At 48.2% G+C, this 16,223-nt stretch overlaps 4 protein-coding genes across 10 annotated transcripts; 3 read left to right on the top strand and 1 right to left on the bottom strand.

Moving 5' to 3' along the window:
- The first annotated feature begins 67 nt into the window (after positions 1-67).
- LOC120453895 (integrator complex subunit 5) lies at positions 68-3,799 on the top strand. Its single transcript, XM_039638812.2, has 8 exons — positions 68-336; positions 412-1,187; positions 1,252-1,596; positions 1,673-1,937; positions 2,003-2,424; positions 2,480-3,124; positions 3,187-3,329; positions 3,391-3,799. Exons 1-8 carry the CDS (start codon positions 230-232, stop codon positions 3,670-3,672), a joined length of 2,985 nt encoding a protein of 994 aa, XP_039494746.1. The 5' UTR covers positions 68-229; the 3' UTR covers positions 3,673-3,799.
- A 148-nt stretch (positions 3,800-3,947) lies between these two features.
- LOC120453900 (serine/threonine-protein kinase stk11) lies at positions 3,948-6,584 on the bottom strand. 4 transcript variants are annotated; one of them, XR_005616571.2, is made up of 6 exons: positions 6,435-6,576; positions 5,185-6,363; positions 4,931-5,125; positions 4,714-4,871; positions 4,333-4,658; positions 3,948-4,260 (listed from the first exon to the last, which is right to left on the bottom strand). XR_005616571.2 is itself a non-coding variant. In XM_039638824.2 (5 exons), the coding sequence occupies exons 2-5, from the start codon at positions 6,276-6,278 to the stop codon at positions 4,402-4,404; spliced, it is 1,704 nt and encodes a 567-aa protein (XP_039494758.1). In that variant the 5' UTR covers positions 6,279-6,363; positions 6,447-6,584; the 3' UTR covers positions 3,948-4,401. The 4 variants fall into 4 exon arrangements, 3 of the variants coding, with proteins under 3 accessions (XP_039494758.1, XP_039494757.1, XP_039494759.1); XM_039638824.2 differs by having other exon boundaries at positions 3,948-4,658; positions 6,447-6,584; XM_039638823.2 differs by having other exon boundaries at positions 3,948-4,658.
- A 232-nt stretch (positions 6,585-6,816) lies between these two features.
- Positions 6,817-8,329, top strand: LOC120453906 (26S proteasome non-ATPase regulatory subunit 9). The gene is made up of 3 exons (XM_039638837.1): positions 6,817-6,951; positions 7,295-7,621; positions 7,686-8,329. Exons 1-3 carry the CDS (start codon positions 6,850-6,852, stop codon positions 7,917-7,919), a joined length of 663 nt encoding a protein of 220 aa, XP_039494771.1. The 5' UTR covers positions 6,817-6,849; the 3' UTR covers positions 7,920-8,329.
- Positions 8,330-8,900: 571 nt separating this feature from the next.
- LOC120453904 (two pore potassium channel protein sup-9) lies at positions 8,901-16,089 on the top strand. Of its 4 annotated transcripts, XM_039638831.2 has the most exons (10): positions 8,901-9,280; positions 10,602-11,484; positions 11,754-11,909; positions 11,990-12,116; positions 12,179-12,369; positions 12,430-12,617; positions 13,247-13,279; positions 13,580-13,740; positions 14,179-14,211; positions 14,421-16,089. In XM_039638831.2, the coding sequence occupies exons 2-10, from the start codon at positions 11,358-11,360 to the stop codon at positions 14,662-14,664; spliced, it is 1,260 nt and encodes a 419-aa protein (XP_039494765.1). In that variant the 5' UTR covers positions 8,901-9,280; positions 10,602-11,357; the 3' UTR covers positions 14,665-16,089. The 4 variants fall into 4 exon arrangements, with proteins under 4 accessions (XP_039494765.1, XP_039494767.1, XP_039494768.1 ...); XM_039638833.2 differs by lacking the exon at positions 13,247-13,279; XM_039638834.2 differs by lacking the exon at positions 14,179-14,211.
- The last annotated feature ends 134 nt before the right edge of the window (positions 16,090-16,223 follow it).

Below are 16,223 nucleotides of genomic sequence, written 5' to 3'. Positions count from 1 at the left end.
TAAAGTAATGCCCAAGATATTTATTAGGATTTTGTATGCGATTCAGAGTTTAAAAAAATTCAAAATTTTTGCCGCTTAAGTGTGGCCAGGTGGTGGCGGACTCTAAATGCGTGCCGTTGTCCCTCGTTGTTTTGGTATTCCGAGTGGAAGACGCGGCGACCCATTGCTGCGATGCATTTGCTCACTTGGCCAACTTTGGTTCTGCGTTCCCGATGCCTAGGACGACAAAATGCTGCGCCAGAACCTGTTGGATCAGCTTAAGCACTTCATAGAGACGGTGAGCAATGGCCACAGTTGTCCCCAGCTGCTGACCAGCCCCAATCTCATCAAGCTCGCGTGAGTAGCAGCCGCAGTGGTTAAGTAAATATCCGTGAGACTCCTCGTAGTAAACAAACCCATTGATCTTTGCAGGCTGGGATTCCTGGAGGAGCTGCCCGCCACGCGTGACATTGTGTTCGAGTACTTTGCCCTGCTGGCCGAGATCAGTGTGCAGCTGTACGTGTCGCCGGAGATGGCAGACCCAAAGACCGGAATGCCGGTGTCCCAGGTGAAGCAGGCCGGGAATCGCCAGCAGCAGCAACGTGCTCCGGAATACGAGGCCTTCAATCTGGTGAAAACGGCGCTGCAGAGCCTCGTGTGGAAGGGACCGCCCGCCTGGTCGCCGCTCATCGCCAACTGGAGTCTGGAACTGGTGGCCAAGCTATCCGATAAGTACACCCAGCGGCGGATGACCATTACGGCCAGCTGCAACTATTGGCTGGAGTGCAGCGCCATGCATGGGCTGATGACCCTCATAAACAGCTGCTTCCGGAAGTTAACCCAACCGGAGGAAGAGGCCTGCGTGGAGATCATGCTCAATGCGTTTCACCGCTTTCCCATGACCTTCGACTGGATTGTGGCCAGATTGGGCGGCTGCTTCCCTTACAAGATCATCATGCAGATCCTACAGTGCGGCATCAAGCGATTTGTCGATGACTACCGATGCCATCTGGACTCGGAGGCGGGCATCCTTGATTACATGACATCGTGCCACGAACAGCACCTGAGGGCCGCCTTCCGTGAGATGCTTAAGGAGGGATTTGCACCGAAGAAACCGCTGGACGTGGCCGTCGTTCCCTTTCTGCTGATCACCACCAACTACTCGGATACGATCCTGCAGAGCTTGGTTAATGTGCTCGTCGAAATCTGTAAGTAACAGTTAGATAAAAGGATATATTTTTCTATCAAAATGATAAATATGCATTCCTGTAGATACCGAGGACATGTGCGAGGTGATTGTGCAGAAGTCGCCGTTGTGGCTAAGCAACAAGATGTTTGCCGGCATGCAGCCCACCCTGAATAACGCCGTGCTCCGCCTAAACGAACATGGAGCGACGTTGCTGCTCACGGCAGCCAAGATGGCCGAAAAGTATATTTGGTGCCAGGATTTCCTGGACAACTCGATGCAGGAGCTGGAGCAGTGGGTGCTCAACCAGCGGAACTTCCCACTGCTGGCCGATCTGGCCTACGAGGAAACAAAGTACATGCTGTGGAAGAGCTGCCTCAGCACCAATCTCTTCGAGCAGCAAACAGCGGTCAGATTACTGCTGGTAGTCTGTGAGTAGAAAGATCTTCAGATTTCAAATTTGGAGTCATACAGTGATGCTAAAACGCGCTCTAACTCTTTTTCTAGCGTCTCAGCACCCAAATATTTACTACCAAACCATATCCCAACTTCTAAAGAAGTCGTATGCACAGAACCCAAATGGAATTGGCGCACTAATTCGATTACTTGGCGGGCAAAGCGGCATGGTAAACTTTCCGGGATTCACACCAGGTTTCAAGATGGTTTTGGAGGACATAACGTTGGATGTTCAAGTCAACAATAGATTGCCAGTGCCGCCGGGCACACCCACAGAAGCCTTTAATACTTTCTCGAACCTAAACATACTGGCCAGGTAAACATGACTATTATTAGGTATTACGATGACCTCCAGTATTTCAACTTGATAATCTCCACCAGGATGCACAAGAGCAAGAATGTGGCTCCCTACATTAAAGCGCAGCATTTAAATCAAGCCCTCAATGAATGTCTTCCCAAAATCATTCAAATCTTTGACTGCACAGTGAACAAGTTGGTCCTGAAGATGGACAGGGATGCCGCCGAGCGGAGTGCGGACAAATTCAGGGCGCAGCAAAGTAACAATAATAACAACAACGATGAATTGTGCAATGGCAAGGATTACGGAAAGCGTACGAAACTGGAGCCGGACGAAAACAAAGCGGACGATGACGACGCTACCCGCATGCGCTTGGCTCACCTCATTGTGGATCTGTTGAACAACATTGACGCCGGCAGTCGAACCACTGTCCTGCGCACTCCATTAGTCCTCAAGCTGGCCACGCTTAGCGTAAAGTACTTCTTTGTGGGCTTAACCGAAAAGAGTATGTAACCAATGCTCCTAAAATCTACTTGTATATTAACCACATTTTATTTTAGCTGTGATCCGTCGAGCGGCGGCTTCGCATCGCTCCTACACCCTGTTGCAGAGGCAGTGTTCCGCCCGTAAAATCGCGAGAACAATTTGCCTGCGGGAGCTGGTGGAGGGCGCCCTCTTCTATCACGGTCACTTGCTTGGTCAGCTGGAGGAGTATGAGCTGGATGAGCTTCAGATACCTGAGCACGAACATCTCATCCTGCAGAACCTGCACACCAGCTCCGGCGCCAACTCGAACCGCTCCGTGCTGCATTCCGGTATTATAGGCAGAGGTCTGCGACCTGTACTGCCCACCAACGAGAGAAACTGCGATGCGGAGAAGCAGGCGCTCTATCTAAAGGCATTAAATGCCTGCTGCGCCGATCTGGAGAAGCCCAATAACGTGGAGGGCTACTCGCTGGTTTCGCTGCTGCTGGTCGAGCTGGTGTCCACGGATGTCATGTACAACGGCCTGCCCTTTCCGGACGAAGAGTTCACCAGGGTCACAATGGAGCGGGACATGCAGATCAGGAGGGCGTTTATCACGTCCCCTGTGCTCTGGGCGGTTTTGGGACTGATCGCCGGTCATAGGCCGGCGCTTTGCTATTCCTCCGTGCTTCTGCGCGCATTATGCGCCACCTGCTTGCATCACTGGCGGGGAAAGAATGGTGAGCTTCTTACTTTACTTGCATATTATAATAGTTGTACTTAGCCGTGTTTCTTTTTTCAGTCAATCGATTCCAGCCCACTGCTGCAAACGATGAGCTGATGCTCTGCACCAAGAAGATGTTGCAATTGCTGGCTATGAGCCAACTGATTCCGCCTCCACTCACTAATCTGCATCTCATCATCGATCACTTTGAATCGGCAGAGGTAGATCTTTCATTTTCTTAAACCCCAACTATTTAGTATTACCAACGTTTATCATTTCCAGATCGCCCTGCTGCTGCGCGAGTGCATCTGGAACTACCTTAAAGATCACGTGCCCTCACCGGCGCTGTTTCACGTGGACAACAACGGGCTGCACTGGCGCAACACGAACACGCAGCAGGCCAAGGTGCCGCCGCAATACGTGGACACATTGCGCCACCTGATGCAGCGAAAGCTGTCCACTCTGGGCCCCCACTACCATCAGATGTTCATCATGGGCGAGCTGATGGAGAGTAGCTCAGAGCCAGATCCGACGGCCCGGCTGCAGATCGTGGAACTAGATTAAGCATCCGTAGTTAGCTAGCCTAATGTTGTAGTGTGAGCATGAGCGTGTGCATGGAATGGAGAGTCTGTGTTGAGTGTGAAATGCGAAATGTGCGAACTAAATGCAGTGTCTGTATTTTGATTTTCAATGGGTTCTTTTATTTTCGTTTCATTGGTTTGTAAAAATTAAAATCTCAACCTAGGCCTTGCAAATACTGTCCAGCAGTTATTGTACCGACGGCGCCTGAAAATCGCATCATTTGTGTGTAGTTTAGAATATAACGAAGCCAACAACAATTTCACTTGAACATGTTTCTTTATGTGTGCGAACCAATGGGCACCGTCTCCTCCGGCAATCCTCGGCTGCCTTCAGTACATCATATATTAACGACTAATTTACGCTTTCATTTGTTTCATATAATACACAGTATTGTCACATGGATATATAGCTTTCGTGTCGCCCCATTGCTCCTCACCAACTCCCCAATTAGCATCAGCTAACTTAAAGTGTCCGCTGACACTTGCGGCTGCTGCTCATGCTGCCGCTGCTGCTACTGCAGCTGGTGCTGCTCGGGCGGTACCAGGTTGCTCCTGAATTTCCTACATGATTCTATGGTTACAAATACTTGGCGAATGTAGGACAACAAAAAAAACGGGAAAACAAAACCAAAAAGTTCCTCACAATTTGTTAACAAAGTTATTCCTTTCGATAAATCTTAGCATCTATGTTTAGTGGAGGCATCTAATGCGCCTATGAAGTTCGGCAGTGGCTCAGTTTGCGCACGGAGATGCAGGACGTCAGCTTCTTGGCGCGCCTCTTTAGCGCCGAACCTTTCTTCTTAACTGGCGCCTCTTCCCTGCTACCGTTGCCCAGCGAATTGCCGGAGGCGGCGGCTGCGGCGGCACTTGTGGAGGGCGGCTCGTAGGCGTGGCAGGCGGCTAGGGCCGCCGCCGACTGCTTGGCCCGAATTTCGGAGGCAGCAGCTGCCGCTTGGCGGGCGAGCTCCTCTGCGAAATTAACCATGAAAGTAGTTCACTCGAAAAAAGTGGTGTTGGTACGTACGGTTTACGTCGTGCTCTGTAAAGTAGACGTCCTCCTCCTGGGTGCCGTAGTGGTAAGCTTCCAAATAAGGTATCACCGTGGAGTTGCGGTATTTGTCGCCCTTCAGGGGGGGAATGGGTATCGGTGGGCCGGTCTTCACCGGGGCGGATCTAAACCAACTGGAAGTGGATAAGAGGCATCAGTAATCATGATGCGCCACAGTGGAATTCCAACTTACGTGTCGTGGCGTATTTCCTGCAGGGAGAGACGTTTGCTGGGATCAGCCTGAAGCATGCCGAGGATCAGGTTGGCAAAGTCGGCGTCCATTTCGAAGAGCCACGTGGGCGCCTCCCACTGACCTCGCCCAATGTTCTCCAGCAATCGGTAGATATTGTCGCCCTCGAAGGGATACTGTCCAGTAGCCAAATTGTAGCTGCAAGTCAGGTAAATAGGTGAAGTACACCGATGCATTTGATATTAAACGACGCTTACAGAGTCACTCCGCTGCTCCAGATGTCCACCTTGAAGCCGGCGAAGGTCTCGTGTCCGTTGGCGATCTCCGGTGGCTGAAAGGCCGGAGAACCTTGGCCCGTTGTGCACGTGTCGTCAGGTGAGAACAGATCCAGTTGCTCCGCCACACCAAAGTCGGATATCTTCAGCGTTTGATCCAGGGAGAGCAGCAAGTTGCCTGGCTTGATGTCCTTGTGGATGACCCGGCAGCTGTGCAGGTACTCCAGGCCGTCGACTAGCTGTTTAAAGTAACCGTGTGCCTGAAACAGGGGCATCCGCTTGTCCGGCTGGTAGTCAACCATCTCCTGCAGCCCGCCGACACAGTACTCCATAACCAAGTACATCTTCTGCTTCTCATCATTGTACAAAACGTCCACCAGCTCCACGACATGTCGGTGCTTCAGCTGCTTAAGCAAAGCGATCTCGCGCGTCACGTTTTGTTCGCCGTTGGGAATCCTGCGCAACTTCCGCTTGGTCAGGATCTTGACGGCCAGCCGGCACAGGTTCTCCGAGTTCATGGCCTCCTTCACCTTGCCGTACGATCCCTCGCCGAGGACATCGCCCATAATGTACTTGCCCACCATCTTAATGCTCTTCTTTTTCTGCTGATAGATTATGTCCTGGCTGTCGACGCGATTGAAGAACATGTTACCCATGTCCAGCGTGACGCGATCGAGCGTCTCGATCTCGTCGTCGTCCAGCCACGTGACTTGCGGATGTGGCTGCTCCTCGAGCAGCAGTTCATCCGGATTGTAGAAGCCAACACCACCTGTGCCATCCGCTTGGGCGGTGTCCTCCTTGAGCTCCACAAAGGCGTCGTCGTCCAGCTCGGAGGCGACGTCATAGTGAAAGTTCTTATTGGCTAGAAGTACGGTCATCTCGTCCTCAACGGGATCCGGTTCCTCGTCCTCCACCTTGTGCTGGGCTCCTCCGCCCGTGGGATGGTGTAAATGATGATGGTGCGCTGCCTTGACCTGTGCCTCCATGGTGGTGGTCACAGTCATCTGGCCCGTTGCTCCTCCTTCTCCTCCTCCGGCTGCTTCTCCTCCGACTAGCCGAGAGCTAGAACATTGCATAAACCTCCGCGGAGCCCCAATGATCACATATCGCAGGTGGCGGCCCCACTCCGGCGGATGGGAGTCGACGGGCAGTCGCCTGTGGCTGCGGAACGGTTGGTTAGTTCATGGCTACACCTAATCCTCACCAGACACACACGCGCTTTTATCGCTCACCTCTCGAAATACCTTTATTTTTGTAATCAATTCGCACACACTCGAATTGATTGGCGTGCGATTTTTCGAGGTCCCTCGTCGCCCGTCGTTTATTTTGCGAAGTCCGCTGGAAAGGCGATCCCCCCTTCCGTTCCACCACTGTGCGATCTGTTTCTCATATAAATTTGTGAATTCCTGTGTTTACTCTCCGTTCAATTTGTTCTTTTCCCCTTCCGAAAAATTGTTTAACAATTAGTTTTTGGTCAAAGTTAGTTCGCCGCAATACGGTCACACTGGACACCAGCAACCAGGGCTGCCAAATCAATTGTTGTTGTTTCTGCCGCTGCTCTCTTGTCCAAGTGAAAACATTAACAAAAATCAACAAATTTGTGTTTCTGGCACGAGCGCTCGAATAACTCGAATCGAAGGGGAAGTCATGGCCGCAGGGACCACTACCAAAGAGCGCCTGGAGCGGCTGATGAACGCCAAGAAGCAGTTGGAGGCACAGATCAGCCGAAACGGACAGATCCTGGCCGCCGTAAGTAAATTTGCATGCTCATCGGCCGATACCCTGTAGCAGCTGGGAATGGGGTGTAAACAGTGTGGCAAGATGTACGTGACGCACCTTCGGGGTTTCCATGATCGGCTGCTCTTAAACTGTGACAGCGGGTATATGGATGAATTGTACCCAAAATATAAAAGTGTTCTATACCCTACTATTGTTTGGGGCATGTCCACTTGCGCAAGCATTACAACATTAGCGAAGAAGAGTCCCTATAGCTTGGATAGGGTATATACATTATTGTATTTGAGCAAATTCTGGTGTTTATGCTGCAAGATATCTCAAAACCCAGTTAAATGTCACGATCCCTTCCTTTCAGAACGAAAATGTGGGCATGAGCGGACCACTGGTGGACGACGAGGGCTTTCCGCGCAACGACATTGACGTTTACCAGGTGCGCCTGGCGCGACAAACGATAATCTGCCTGCAGAACGACCACAAGGAGCTGATGAACCAGATCCAGGCGCTGCTAAACCAATATCACAGCGAGATTGCCACCACAGATCCGGAGCTGGTGAACCGTGCCTCCGCTCTGGACTTGGACAGCGACCGATCACCCGGCGGCGCTAATATCGCAGACCTTGCACCTGCGCGCGCCATCGTGGTGGTCAACCTGGTCAGTCCCGACTCGCCCGCCGAGAGAGCTGTGAGTAATCGTAGTAAACAGGCGAATAAAACAGCATTAATGGTGCCATCTTTTACCATTTCAGGGTCTCTGTGTGGGCGATGCCATCCTCCGTTTTGGCTCCATCAACAGCGGCAACTTCAAGGGAGATCTCGCCCAGATTGGCGAACTGGTGCGCAACATGCAGAGCCAGAATGTCCAGCTGAAAGTGAAGCGCGCCGAGCAGCAGCTGGACCTGATCCTGGTGCCTAAAACCTGGAGTGGACGCGGACTCCTTGGCTGCAACATCGTCCTGCCACCCGAGGCGATGGAGCACTGATGCTGTTACCTGTTTAAGCTTTCTTCGAGTTCCCTGTGTACTCTTGCCCTGCATTTCAGTTATCAGCCCATGGCCAGGCCACTGAAAATGCATGCTCCAAATTGCGAACATTGATTTTTGGTTTGGCTTTCGGGCCAATTAAAACCAGAGTCATCTCGCTGACTGACTGACAGCCGGGTCACTGGGCCAAGGAGCAGCAAGGGAGTGACCCAAGGTGCACAGGTGACAGCCACAAGGATGATATTGTGATTCAGGGGTTCTTTTGGAATTGTGACCACTTTTTTTTGCATTTAATTTTTAACCATCATTTAATGATGTGTAACATAATACAAATTACAAGACGTTTTTACTAACAAATAAGTTTTTATAACGCTTGTACTGTTCAATAAAAATGAAATATAAGACAACTATATTATAAATGTTTTCTTTAAATCATAAAATGAACGTTATTAGAATTAAATAAAATTTAACCATTCTTTTTTTTGTCTTATGTTGAATGTTAGTAGTTAGCTGAATGAAATACTTATATATAAAATAGGCAAGGTTTATTAGCAGTGGAGAACAATTAAAAAAATTAAAAAATTAAAATTTAAATATCCAAGTTCTCAACCAATGCTCGAGAACTTAGTTCGCCACAATATCCTTCAAACTGTAATCCTCCCTAAGGTACAAAATGTTTTATCTCTTAATTGACTGATTTAAGTGCATTGTTGATAAATATGAATGAAAGTTTTTAATTTACATCAAAATCATGTATTTCGTTTAGATAATTATATCAATATTTTGTTTTAAGAAACAGTGTGCAGCCCGGACTCAAGCCAAGACCCACAGCAGAATTAGCTTAACCGGTTAGAACGCATGTTAACTTAACAGCGAGAGAGATTTTCCGCGGGGAGAGAGAATTTGGCAGGACGAGCTTTCGCCCGAAAATCTATTTAAGCAACACGCAGCGCAAAAGTTTTAAACTTTTTCACCCGCGCCGCAGCATCCGATTGCCACGAAATAGGATAATTACAATTGCATTGTAATTATTCAACCAAAGCGCCTGGCAAATAACATTTCCAATTCCTGGCCAAAATATACAACAAAAATTATTATCCCCCACCAGTGCGTTTGTTTTGTGCGCCGGACCAAAGCTGCCGCAGCCGTCGAATCGAGAGCATTACGGATGCGAATCCGAGTGGCGACAGGACGAAAGTGCGGTCCAATCGCAGCCAAAGTACGCTAGTGAAAAAATCGTGGGGCGCCGCTGAATTTTTGTGCAATTATCGCGAGCGTTTGAAAGGATCTGCCTGCTGCCAAATCGCGACCGATGAAAATTGCAAGCCGTTCGAGTTCGTCCTGTGCGGCGGAAAGGATGTGTATGTGTGCGGGCTTTATATAATGAAACAGTTCCACTGTTCCCTTTTTTTTCGCGAACTGGAGTAGCGGAATGGGGGGCAGACTCTTGATAGTGTCACTGTCATTGCCAGTGCATGGGAATTGTGATGGAATGGGAACGAAAGCTGCGCGAAATAGCACAACAAACAGGCAGCGGGGAAACTAACAAAAAAGTTAACTAAGGGCGGGCATCCTTTTGCTGCCTGCGTGTGTGTGTGTGTAAGTGAATGTGTGTCTGTGCGTCGCGGAGGGGCGAAGGAAAACCAACCCCCACAATCCGCACCGAAGGACCAACATTTCGGCTGCTACACTCGATGAATTAAAAAAAGACTGTGTCTGCGCTGCGCTTGTGTGCGTGCGTACACTTCAACGCGTTTTGAGCCCCACACACTCGCACGCACACACACACACATACAGTTGAATAATTCAGAGACACTGCAATGCTGCCCCATTGTTCATCAATAAATTGGCGTTAGATGGCCACACACACAAACACACACACTCACACAAAAACACTCACAGTTGAGAGAAATCCAAGGAGGAGCTTTCATTTTCAGTTTTCGGCGTCTCATTATCCCGCGCGCTAACTGAATTATTCAACAATTACAGCTGAGATTTTGCAGCCTCACACGTTGCCAAAAAGTGCCAGTTGTGCCAGTGTGTCCACAAGTCCTTACGCTCATTGGGCGAAGGACACATGCAAATGAAAAATTCATTTGCATGTTTGTGTGGTGGGCGAGTGTGTGTGTGTACATATGTGTGTGTGAGCTAAGATGAGGAGTACACACAGCGCCGGTCATCATGTTGGCACAAAAACGAAGTTGAAGTCGATCCTTGACGTTTCGAAAAGGATCAGAAGTCCTTAGACACCTAAGTACACACTTTCCAGAACCTTTTCTTGAGTTTCGAGGCTGCGGACTTTATTGGGAACATCCTTTTCCCTAAATAGGTGTCTAAAAGTATGCTACGATATCCTTTTAGTTTCGAAGGTGCTAAAAATTATGCTATAAATGCGCTATGAGCAAGGAAAAGAAGTTAATACTTTTCACATCATACTTTTAGGCACCTTTGTGTGGGAGTTTCCTACTTTGAAGCATTACTGATCAAAACGTTGTATTGAAAGTTGAAAATCCTTAAATATTAGTTATTATCACCACATTAGGTTGACCACGACTGTAGGCGAAGCTCCATAGGAGCAACCAAGTGTAGTGGGAGCGTTGTATTGATGATGACAGATTAGTTGCAGTAGCTATTTTTAGCCCGGCAATAAAGCAAAACCCTAATTCGAGCCATTTCACGCAGGAAGGACACGGCGGCAGAAACTTCAAGTGCAGCGCGATGGCGCCCATCACCCGCAGGAGCAGCAGCACCAGCACCAGCGCCACCACCAGCACCAGTGGCACAATAATCCTTGAGAGCAGGAGCAGCGCCGTCGCCCGATGAAGGATTGCAGCATGGCCTGCACATGCACATGCACATGCACTGGCAGCAGCACTAGCACACACTCACCCACGGCTACGTTCACTGGCAGCATAAATAACGCAAGGACATGGACGGCGCAACGAACGCGACGAGGACAAAGGCCCACGGCCTGTGACAGAAATAAACGCCACCACCGCCTCCTCGCCAGGAGCTAACCGAGTAATACGTGAACCCAGCACCAGCACCAGCACCAGAACTTGCTCCACCCCCGTTTGCCCCCAGTGATATTATTTTTAATGCAATCAAAGTGCTAAGTGAGTTTGCCCAAAAAGAAATCAGCAGAGACTACGAAACTAGAGTGCAGCCGGTTCGGGTTGTGTCGGGTTGTGTCGGGTTGTGTTGGGGTCATAACCCAATTTGGGTAGTTTGTCCTTAGAGCGTGAGTCGCGGCACCCGGAAAGGACGAGCAGGATTCATATGGACGACGGCAGGTGCAGCCCGCTTAGCCAGGTGAGCCAGGTGAGCAGCAGCAGTAGCAGCAGCAGCAGCCAGGAAAAGCCGTGCAAACTGTACCGCAAGCGGAGGCGACGCCAGTGAACAAAGGATCAACTCACCCAATACTCGCCTAAATGAAGAATGAAGAAACAAAATGTGCGCACGATATCCTTGATCGTGTGTACATTTACCTATCTGCTAGTCGGCGCCGCCGTCTTTGACGCCCTCGAATCGGAAACGGAAAAGCGTCGTTGGGAGGCGCTGCAAGGTGAGTGCGACTCTCGAGTGCCACTGCACAGTGCACTGCACGAAAAAGTTGCGTTTGAAAGCAAAAGAAAAGCTACTGAACCACAATTCGCATCGAAGGACCAAATAGTTCATCTGCATATTTGCTTGAGCTATAGCTTTTTGTGCTCTCATATAGAGACGTCGCATTAAATTCCGCTTTGGAATTCCCAATTTGTTCGAGTGCACAGCTTGCCACCATTACCTGAAATGCGTCACAGGCACTCAAGCCATTCTCGTTACTAATTGCAGATGCCGAGGATATGATAATACGCAAATACAATATCTCACAGGAGGACTTCAAAGTCATGGAGACTGTGGTGCTCAAATCGGAATCGCACAAGGCCGGCCAGCAGTGGAAATTCACCGGTGCATTCTATTATGCAACCACGGTGCTAACCACCATAGGTGAGTTATCTAACCTGCATTGCATTGTAACCACATGGAGCACTCACGACGACCCACCACCACCTCCACCACCATTTCAGGCTACGGACACTCGACGCCCAGCACGGTGGGCGGGAAGCTCTTCACCATGTGCTATGCCATCGTGGGGATTCCCCTGGGCCTCGTTATGTTCCAGAGCATCGGAGAAAGAGTGAATAGACTGAGCAGGTGTGTTTCAACCAATCGGTGCCTATGAGTATGCAGCATTTCATGATCATCTCATCCCACAGCTACGTTATCAAAGCGGTCCGCTCCTCGCTGCGCTGCAAGAGGACCGTCGCCTCGGAGGTGGACCTCATCTGTGTTGTGACCACACTCAGTTCGCTGACGATAGCTGGTGGTGCTGCGGCCTTTTCCAAATTTGAGGGCTGGAGCTACTTCGATTCAGTATATTACTGTTTTATTACTTTAACCACTATAGGTAAGGATTGGGTGCACTTCGAACTGCCTCGATTCGAATCTAATTTTCGATTTTTCACAGGCTTTGGCGACATGGTAGCCCTGCAGAGGGACAATGCACTGAACAGGAAGCCCGAGTACGTGATGTTCGCACTGATATTTATACTATTTGGCCTGGCCATCGTGGCCGCCTCGCTGAACTTGTTAGTACTTAGGTTTGTTACGATGAATACCGAGGATGAGCGACGCGACGAGGCCCAGGCCATGCAGGTGAGTGCGAGATCCGAGTGCTCCATGCGGGAGTAAGTCGAGCAACTCATGCCATTTGCTACCTATTACCTATTGCCTATTACCGTAGACTTGAGGACTGTTTTTTCGGATTTTATTACTATCATGCCATTGATGCGGCCAGGCGAGGCCCTTTTCCCCATCGTTTTGGTAGTCAACCGCTTTACTCTACCGTTTTTACCTTACCTTACCTTATAGCAACGCTTCACTGTACCCCGCCATAGTACTACAACAATTTTGTAACTTTTATTCGTATAACTTCCACCTGTCTCATACTCTCGTACCTTTCGACCAACAACTTGTTAAATCAACTATAGTTTTTACATACATATCTGCTTGCCACTTTGCTGCACACTTGGCTAATTCTTGATCTTGCACCTTCGGTTTTATACTTTTTCGATAACTACTTATATTACCAATGTTTTGAACAAATTAATTGATACAATCTATTCAATGCAGGCCCAAAATGCGAGAGCTACCCGATAATATCAAATCAAATAAATCGAATATTTTCTTTTTTCGCATCTTTTCGGTTGCTTTTGACTTAACGAAACCATAACAAACCGATACGAATCGAATCGAATTGAATCGAATGCAAAACGCGAGCTTAGTTTATGTCCAAGTCCAGTTTATGGACCAACGAGGTGATTGCGGCTTTTCAGATTCCAATACTTTCGACCAACACCACCAACCACCACCCACCCCCCACTCCCCAAAACCCAAATAACCCCAAAAACTTCAAAAACCCAAATACAAACTGCTTCACCACCTGGCTTTCCACTCTACGACACTGAACCAATGAGCACCAAGAATATGCATTCACCACAACCACACGAATACCGCTCCCCAGTCTTCAACGCTATACTCCACCCACTCGGCATTCAGAACACCCTCATGGATCCCCCATAAGATATGCGTCTAACCCATTGATTAACCCCTTGCAGGCGCTGCAAGTGGCTGTGAAGCTGGAGGGCGATGTGATAACATCCAACGGATCCATTCTGAGCGGCTACGAGGGACACGATGGCCAATCTCTGAACGGAAGCAACACCTCGTCCATGTGCTCGTGCCACTGCATGTGCCTCAATGGCAACCGGCACAAAAAGTACGTAATTGGGCGATTAGCACGGGGCTCAGAAGATAGGCCAATTCGCAGAGATAGGCTGATGTGAACCGAGATGGAACTCGGAAGTATCTGGGGTCCTCTAAAGTCCTTCACCTCAAGTATTTCCGCTTTTTTGTCCAGCCAGTTGGCAACGTACATGTGTTCGCCATGCAATTGGTGAGGTAAACCATTATAAACGAAGAAAACATGGACTTTTGAAGTTCACTTGAGGATAGTACATATGTCTAATTAATGATGCATTTCGTATGTAAAAGGAATCTAGGAATATATAATTGCTCATAAGGGGTAAAGACTATCTTTAAACTATGTATTCAACGTTCAAGTGATTTGGCCTACTCTTCTGCAGCTTTAATGCGTATTGTGTTTATGTGTACTCATTTTTGTTTAAACTACACATTTTGCTTTGCGCATCTGCAGAAGTAACAACTTGGGAAAGAGCAACGATGCAGAGTAAGCTTCCATTTCATCCGATTGCATGCAAAGCCTGACTCTACTAATCCATAATCCACATAATCCTTATCTGAACGGATATTAGGATGAACCAAAACACGTATATACATGCCAGTAAAATCAGGCTACTTCACCCATCGTGCATGCTGTGTATCACCGCCGTGCAAGATTGAGCTACTAACCTGGTGTCCTGCGATCTTCTCCCACAGAAACCAATACAAGCTGAGGCGATCACCGACGCACATCCGACACCTTCTGCCGGAGGTGGTGCCCATGCAGGATTTGAACTACGACTACGACACCCAGAGCCTGCACACCCTGGCCGATCGCGGGACCATGGACAGCAGCTACATGGGCATGGACATGGCTGACATGGGGGATACGGCGAGCATGGAGCTGCGGCCACACACATTGCTCAAGCGCAATGTCTCCCTGCTGTCCATTCGCATCTAGGAGGCGAAATCGATATCGATATGGATATCTATGTAGGGAGGTGGATGTGGATGTGGAGGTGGAGGATTGGCGTGTTCCTGGAACAACGAAGTGGCCCTCGACCTCGCCGAAAACGACTTACAAATCGAAAGTGATAACAAGGCTCTAATAGTACTTAAATACTTATGTAGATTCGCAACTGAATGTGGCGCAGGACGATTGATTGATTGTTGGATTGATTGTTGTGTTGATTGACTTGGGCGCTTGGATAATGTGCGATAGTTTGAGTAGGCTCTCCCGCGCCTTGGACATGCCATGTGTGTGCATTTACAATGTGAACTAGTGCGTAGATCTATACAACATGTAGTCGGCATGATAGAGACTTAACCTATATTATATATAAAACACTTACAACTAGGGCACTATACAATTGAATGTAAACCACTGCCACTTCCGAGCGATAGAACCTAGAGATTATGGAACGGCAACACTCACTCGTAGTCTTTGTATCTCAACGCGAATCTCCTCCAGACGTCTGTAGAACTCAATAGCCCAATTCGGATAGCCTCGAGCTGAAATCAAGCTGTACTAGAAGCGTTTATAATTCCATATAGTTTGGATTCAAATTTGAAACCTTCATTGCCTTTCAAAATTCAAAAACAAACTGCCGCTACTCTTCTTAAGTATTTGAAATGAAAAGCACGCTAGCTTTTCCCAAAGAAGTCGCGAACGGTTTCAATATAAGTTGCATATGAACGCATAGATACGAGTACATGCCAGGAGCCAAAGTAACGCAATTGAAGTGTCAAATTAATGCTGTAAATACTCTGTAACCGATTAATGTTAGATAACGTTTGAAAATCCATTTTATTCAGACTTATTATGATTACGCAACTCGATATCAGTTTACGTGTAGTTAGTGGCCGCAGCCAAGTCGACCTCCTCGATCGAACCAAGTGTCAAAGTACTTGGCTCCAGTGCTCAAGTGACTCCAGTGACTCTAGTGACTCCACGATGTGCCAAATAACTCGCCGTACGTGCAACATGTAGTGACACGAGTGTGGCACCATAATGTGCGGATCGTACGCGTGCCAGACCGACATATATACATATATATGTACATGACATATACCGTCTCAGACCCCAAGACCTCCCCCTATCGCATTTACGCAAAGAATGCATTTAGTTATAGTTGTAGATAATGTCGAGGCGAGTTCCCCAGTCACTTAGTTTAAGCATACCCAACCAACCCATGGAAATTGTTTTACGGCATTCGATTCGCATTTAAAATAGGATTTTCGATTATCTGTTCTAGTTAGTCGGTGCATTTTGCAAGGCCCATTGCTCACTCGAGACGTCAAACGCTTGGAAAGAAAAATCTCTTTTATCCCTATGTGCTTTGTATATAATAGTATACTTAATTCGTACAAGTAATTACTTTAAAAACAAAACAAAAACGATATATTGTTAGTACCAAAACTTTGTCAGTTTATAAAACTTAGTTATGCATTTGATTTAGCGTGACGATTTTTAGATTGCTAATTCATTTCCAAATTTTAAATATTTAACTAGAATATATT

Source organism: Drosophila santomea, chromosome 3R (genome assembly GCF_016746245.2).
Source record: "Drosophila santomea strain STO CAGO 1482 chromosome 3R, Prin_Dsan_1.1, whole genome shotgun sequence".
Taxonomy (NCBI): domain Eukaryota; kingdom Metazoa; phylum Arthropoda; class Insecta; order Diptera; family Drosophilidae; genus Drosophila; species Drosophila santomea.
Note: the sequence above shows the minus strand (reverse complement) of the source record. Positions and strands in the feature narration are given on the sequence as shown.

What these genes read in the sequence shown, in the direction of transcription:
- LOC120453906 (XM_039638837.1), top strand. Translation starts at nt 6,850, where the DNA reads ATGGCCGCAGGGACCACTACCAAAGAGCGCCTGGAGCGGCTGATGAAC. An exon ending in ACGGACAGATCCTGGCCGCC is followed by an intron (nt 6,952 to 7,294) that starts GTAAGTAAATTT and finishes CCTTCCTTTCAG; the next exon opens with AACGAAAATGTGGGCATGAG. An exon ending in ACTCGCCCGCCGAGAGAGCT is followed by an intron (nt 7,622 to 7,685) that starts GTGAGTAATCGT and finishes TTACCATTTCAG; the next exon opens with GGTCTCTGTGTGGGCGATGC.
- LOC120453900 (XM_039638824.2), bottom strand. Translation starts at nt 6,278, where the DNA reads ATGCAATGTTCTAGCTCTCGGCTAGTCGGAGGAGAAGCAGCCGGAGGA. An exon ending in CAGGAAATACGCCACGACAC is followed by an intron (nt 4,872 to 4,930) that starts GTAAGTTGGAAT and finishes ATCCACTTCCAG; the next exon opens with TTGGTTTAGATCCGCCCCGG. An exon ending in TACAGAGCACGACGTAAACC is followed by an intron (nt 4,659 to 4,713) that starts GTACGTACCAAC and finishes TTAATTTCGCAG; the next exon opens with AGGAGCTCGCCCGCCAAGCG.
- LOC120453904 (XM_039638831.2), top strand. Translation starts at nt 11,358, where the DNA reads ATGAAGAAACAAAATGTGCGCACGATATCCTTGATCGTGTGTACATTT. An exon ending in AGAGTGAATAGACTGAGCAG is followed by an intron (nt 12,117 to 12,178) that starts GTGTGTTTCAAC and finishes CTCATCCCACAG; the next exon opens with CTACGTTATCAAAGCGGTCC. An exon ending in ACGAGGCCCAGGCCATGCAG is followed by an intron (nt 12,618 to 13,246) that starts GTGAGTGCGAGA and finishes ACGCGAGCTTAG; the next exon opens with TTTATGTCCAAGTCCAGTTT.
- LOC120453895 (XM_039638812.2), top strand. Translation starts at nt 230, where the DNA reads ATGCTGCGCCAGAACCTGTTGGATCAGCTTAAGCACTTCATAGAGACG. An exon ending in AACCTAAACATACTGGCCAG is followed by an intron (nt 1,938 to 2,002) that starts GTAAACATGACT and finishes AATCTCCACCAG; the next exon opens with GATGCACAAGAGCAAGAATG. An exon ending in ATCACTTTGAATCGGCAGAG is followed by an intron (nt 3,330 to 3,390) that starts GTAGATCTTTCA and finishes TATCATTTCCAG; the next exon opens with ATCGCCCTGCTGCTGCGCGA.